General features: G+C 37.4%; 1 protein-coding gene across 1 annotated transcript in view; it reads right to left on the minus strand.

Annotated features, from left to right (window-relative positions):
* Positions 1 to 3,099: 3,099 nt before the first annotated feature.
* Positions 3,100 to 6,193, minus strand: part of LOC107693761 (gastrula zinc finger protein XlCGF57.1-like) — a 32,222-nt gene continuing 29,128 nt past the window's right edge. The window contains exon 3 of the mRNA XM_016493275.1: positions 3,100 to 4,642. Coding sequence (XP_016348761.1) covers positions 3,381 to 4,642 — 1,262 coding nt within the window. The 3' untranslated portion in view covers positions 3,100 to 3,380. The remainder of the gene's footprint in view (positions 4,643 to 6,193) is intronic.

A 6,193-nucleotide genomic window follows, 5' to 3' on the forward strand; every position in this document is an offset into this window, starting at 1 on the left:
ACCATGGTGAATTGTTAAACTACAATAATTATGGTTCTTTGGTTTATTTGTAGTAAACCATGGTAAATTTTCGTAAGGCAAGTTTAAAAATTACCCTAGTTATATGGGAAAAAAAAACTAAGTTTGGTGATGAAAGATGCTGTGTAGTATTAACTGTGCTATGCTGCTTTGGTCTGTGTAAATGCCATTATTCTAATTTAAGTTTTCAGGCAAAATAAATGCAGGTTAGAAAGTAAATGTTCTGCTTTAAAGTGAATTAATGGATATGTAAAGAAATGTCATCCATCACCAAAATTTCAGGGTTTTTTATGTACAGATTTGTTGGTTGTATGCTGCTTTAAAACATTCACTTTATTAAAACAAACATTTTATACAATCTTTTTTTTTTTCATTCACAAATTATTGTTTGGGTGTTGCCACGATCCAGTGTTTGGTGGCAAAACATTGTAAATAACTGGATAGATTAACAGTGGTTGAAGAATTTTAGAATGAGAAGAGCAACGTTCATGCATCTCTGCGGCTTTCTCCGGCCATCCCTCACACATCGCAATTCAAGGTAAATCTTGCATGATAACCCAGACACAAGTGTGTTGTGGGTTGAAATAATATTTGTTACTGTACTATAAATATCTGTTTCAAGTTTCGTAAATCACTACCAGTGGAGCTGAGAGTTGCCATTTGTCTCTGGAGGCTTGCAACCAATTTGGAATTCCATTCAATTGGTCATCTTTTTGGCGCTGGAAGATCAACTGCCTGTGTAATCACCTAGGAGGTTGTTGCAGCAATCAACAGGATCATGAGACCCCTGTACATAAAAACACCCTTTTCTGCAGAATTGAAAAAAATTGTACAAGGTTTCAGAGACGAATGGAGATTTCCACAGGTTGCAGGTGCAATAGATGGAACACACATATGCATAACATTGGCATCGTGAACTCTGCCATGCCAGGCAGAGTTATTGTTAACTCCTCTCTCTACTGGAGAGGCCAGGATGGAACTCTCTTTCCTGCGTGGACTGCAAAGTTTGACAATGTGGATGTACCACTGTTTATACTAGGGGATTCTGCTTACCCACTGCTCTCCTGGCTTCTGAAACCATATTCTGCAAACACAAGTTTGACAGAGCAACAATCCAACTTTAACCACAGGCTTAGCCAAACTTGCATGACTGTTGAGAGGGCCTTTGGACGTTTGAAGGCAAGATGGAGATGCCTCTTGAAAAGGTGTGATGCTCATATAACCCTCATCAGTCCCATAATATCTGCATGGTGCGTATTGCACAACTTTTGTGAAATTCACCATGAGGATGTAATGGAACTTGAAGAACATGACAGTGCCTGCCAAGAAGAGACCGAAGACCAACTTTACAGAGACGGTCAGGGTGGCCATGATATCAGAGACGCACTTTGTACATATATGTCAAGACTGTAGATTTACAGCCAAGGTTTAAAAAAAAAATAAAATACAACGAAAGAGTCATACAAATTTGTTTCAAACATTGCTTTTAATCTGCCTTTGTTCAGAAGTACTGCTTTTTGCAATTTGTTTCAATCCTCTTTGTAAACTTTAAGCAGTTAACACTTTATTCAGTACTTTCAAAGATGTATTAAGGTAACTAACTAGATTGCACATTTGAACAGTGCCTGAGATTATGTTCTATGTTTGTTAACTGTGCAAATGCAACAAATGCAAACTCTTCCATACAGTGAAACATACTATATATTCAGACAATTTGAATGAGTATCTTAAATAAAGAGAAAAAAAGAAAAACTGACAAATTAGAATTTGTACGTTCTTCAAACTAACTTAAAACTGCTCTTTTTAACAAATTCCCTGAAAGTCACAGAAACATTCTAACAGGTGACCATACAAACTGAACTAAAACCAGAAAAGAGTAGTTTATGAACTTAGCCTCATTTCATTAGAAGGCCCTAAAGATTGAAGTAGTGTTGGGCAGAGTTGGCCTCATGTAGCAAATATGACAGTGCATTAGTGTCAGATCTAGGCTGTTTTGCATCAGTTTGGACTGCAAATGAACCTGTTATGTTGTACTGAGGAACTGAGACTGTAGGGGTACACGTCACTGGGCCTCCTGGAGGTGAGTTGAGATAGAACGGCGTTGGCCCTTTTGTTTTATCCTGGCATACTGCATTAATCAATGTACCCATTAACTGAAAAAACATTGTTGGTAGCCTGCTGTTGAGCTTGTAAAGCTTGAAATCTACGTTCTTCTGCTTCCTGGTTTGCTTTCAGACATTTTTCAAAAACTTTGATTTCCTGTTGTTGCAGATTGTGTTCAGATTCTTGATACTCCTTCAGCAGTTCCCTCTGATGGTCAAGACTGTCACTCTTCACTTTCCTCTTAAGCGCACAGACCTTGGGGATGGCCTGTTCTTGTATGCTTTCTGCACTCGTGCTTTGGTCATCTGCCATCTGGTCACCTACACTGTCCTCAGGAGATCCTGCCTCCCCTTACAAGATAAATTACAATAAATTATTTAACATAAAAAACACTTGGTTGATCTGAGGGAATTTTATCTTGCATGGAAATTTGATATACTTTTGGACACAAGGTAAACACATCAGTAACAACACATTATTTATGTTCTGGGGAAGTGTAACGTTACTCCCCTTACGAAAATTAACCACGGTTTTACGACAAATAAAACCAAAAAACAAGGTTATTGTAGTTAAACCATGGTAACCATAAATTTACCATGGTTTTGCTACACTAACCATAGTTTAACCATATATGTAGTAAAACTGTGTTTATACAAAAGGTAATCGATGCGCCAATAAAACATGGGGTAACAGTTTATTTCGATAGTCCACTTTAGACATTCTGTTAACAGTAAGTAACTTTGCAACTACATGTCAACTAGCAGTTAGTAGAGTATTAGTAGACTGTCTGCTTAATATCTTCTAACACTTTCTTTGTCAACTTATTCTACTAACCCTAAACCTACCCTAACAGTCTACTCTGAGAGTTAGTAGACATGTAGTTGCAAATTAATGAGAATTAGTTGACATGTAGTTACACAGTTACTTATAGTTAGTAGAATGTCTAAAGTGGACTATCGAAATAAAGTGTAACCGGGATGTTTGCTCAATTTGATGCTCACGTATTTTGATCTTCTTTTAACTTTAAAGCAAACAATGAAAAAGAACTTCACACGGGACACTCAGGTTAAACTCAAGGTTTGCTTTGTTTTTGCAAGTCTTTCCACAGTGATGGCACACGAAAGGCTTCTCTCTGAAGTTATTTCATGATTTCTAAGATGCTTCCTATCTGTGAAACTCGTCCCACACTGATGACATAAAACAGTTCTCTCATATGTGAATTCTAATGTGGTACTTAAGGGCTACTTTAGATCTGAAACTCAGTGACCACATTTAAACGACTTCTCTCCGATATGAGTTCGCCTGTGTCTGTTAAGGATTCCTTTTCGGTTGAAACTTTTTCCACATTGTTGGCAGGTGAAAGGCTTCTCCCCTGTGTGAATTTTTATGTGGTCTTCAAAGCGTCCTTTTCGATTGAAACTCTTTCCACACTGAAGGCATATGTAGAGTTTCTCTCCGGTGTGAATTCTCACGTGGCCTTCAAAGTGTCCTTTTTGATTGAAACTCTTTCCACAGTGAGGGCATGTGTAGGGTTTCTCTCCAGAGTGAATTCTCACGTGGATTTTGAGGTTTCCATGTTGATAAAATCCCTTTCCGCAGTGAGGGCATGTGTAAGGCTTTTCTTTGTTGTGAATTCTCATGTGCCTATTAAGTCCTCCTTTTAGAGCGAAACTTATTCCACACAGTTTGCAGGTGAAAGCCTTCTCTCCAGTGTGAATTTTCATGTGGTAATTAAGGTTTCCTTTGCGGTTGAAACTTTTTCCACACTGTTGGCAGATGTAAGGTTTCTCTCCAGTGTGAAGTCTCATGTGGACTTCAAGGTTTCCATGTTGACTAAAACTCTTTCCACACTGACGGCATGTGTGAGGCCTCTCTCCATTGTGAATTCTCATGTGCCTGTTAAGGCTTCCTTTTTGAGTGAATCCATTTCCACACTGTTGGCAGATGAATGGGCTCTGTCCAGTGTGAATTCTTATGTGGTCTTCAAAGTGTCCTTTTTTATTAAATCCCTTTCCACAATGAGGGCATGTGTAGGGTTTCTGTCCAGAGTGTGATCTCATGTGGATTTTAAGGTTTGCATGTCGATCAAAACTCTTTCCACACTGACGGCATGTGTAAGGCTTTTCTCTGGTGTGAATTCTCATGTGCCTGTTAAGGCTTCTTTTTTGAGTGAATCCGTTTCCACACTGTTGGCAGATGAATGGGCTCTCTCCAGTATGAATTCTTATGTGGACTTTAAGGTTCCCATCTTGATCACAAATTGTTCCACACTGAGGATGTGTGTGAGGCTTTCCTCCTGTATGAATTCTCATATGGACTTGTAACTTTTTGTGTTGATTGAAACTCTTTCCACACTGAAAGCAGGTTAAGTAACTTGTAGTCCCTGTCTTTAGAGCCCTTTTTCGTGAGGTATTTTCAGTTTGTGAGCAACTGTAAGATTTGTCTCCAGGTATGAAATCATGATGATCTTTCTCTTCAGTTTCATTCAGTGCTTCACTCTCCTCTTTTAGCGCCATCAGGTCTAAGGTGAAAAAAGACAAATAAAACTTAATTTTAATGGCACAAAGCAATAGACATCAAAACATTTAGGTATGTAAATCAAACAGATCCTATACCCACTAAGCTACTGAAAGAGGTGATACATGTAATCTTTTAACCCCTCAAAATGGCTAACTCTTCGTTTTCTTTAGGCTGTTAAACCTATAATTAAAAAAAAAACCAAGTATAACTGAGGAGATCTGATTTTTATACTGATCTCAGTCTCCCAGTTACTACATCTTCTAGGGGTTAAGACACAAAATAATAATAATAATTACAATAATAATAATAAAGTAAAATAAAGAAACAAAAGGGAAAAGACATGTCCCTGCTCAACTCAGACCAATAACACAGTAATTCCATGTAATGATTTATTAAAAAACAAAAAACTAAATTGAAATATTTTGGTGTCTTCTGAACCATGTTCAGTTTTGCAGAGAAACAGTGAAGAATCTCAGTCAGGATTTAAAATCTATCTTTGCAAAGAAATTGGTTATTAAAATTAAAGTTACAAATGACCAGCTTTTGCCATGTGATTGTGGCTACATCTTTCTTCTAATACTATTAGATCAATGGTGTAGTCAGGTCAATATGTATACGCCATAAGCTTATGCTGTTTGCAACTAAGGATTAATATTTGCAAATTATCTAACCTCTGTAGGCTATATACTTTCTTGTTTCTTGCTTAAAAATTCCATAACCTCATGACGTGTTAGCTTCTCCTTTAAATGTATGCCCTGTTGCTTTGTGAAACTCATATATCCAGGGACTGCAGATGAAAATTATATTCATAAATCTCGCACATTTTCATGACGGACCAGGATAGCAAGGAACCTGGAGGTGCTGTTCGATGACCAACTGATCTTTTTTAACAACAGCCAGATTATGTAGGTTTGTGCTTTTCAACATCAGGAAAATCAGACCCTTCCTGCCAGAATACCTCGTACAGTTCATCGTCCAAGCTCTTGTCATTTTAAGACTGAACTACTGCAATGCGCCAAAAATCCAAAATTAGGAAAGTTTTGAAATTGTTACAGCCCTATATTTAATGCATTAAATTGTATATTTATCGGGCCAACCATACCCAAGAAAAGTAAACTATATACAATTATGCAGCTTAGTTTTTGCAATTCAACATTTATGAATTTCAACATTTTTTTTACTGTACTCTAGCAACATTACCAAACCTGTAATGCAGTTAGAAGTATATGACATTCTTTGACTGTAAAAAATAAAAAATATAAAAAATTGGCAAAAAATTGTTGTAATTTCAAACTGTACAACAGTGAAAGTGATGTGATGTGTAGCCAAGTATAGTAACCCATACTCAGAATTAGATGCTCTACATTTAACCCATCCGAGTGCACACACAGAGAAGTGAGTAGTGAACACAAACACCCAAAGCTTTGCACTTGACGAACTTTGGGTTACAAGTATGACTCTCTAACCATTAGGCCATAACTGCCATGTGCCCGAATGTACATGTATAAAGTCACAGCAGTGAATAGTGAACGCACACACACACACACACCCA

Source organism: Sinocyclocheilus anshuiensis, unplaced genomic scaffold (assembly GCF_001515605.1).
Source record: "Sinocyclocheilus anshuiensis isolate Anshui unplaced genomic scaffold, SAMN03320099.WGS_v1.1 scaffold2200, whole genome shotgun sequence".
In the NCBI taxonomy this organism is placed as follows: Eukaryota; Metazoa; Chordata; class Actinopteri; order Cypriniformes; family Cyprinidae; genus Sinocyclocheilus; species Sinocyclocheilus anshuiensis.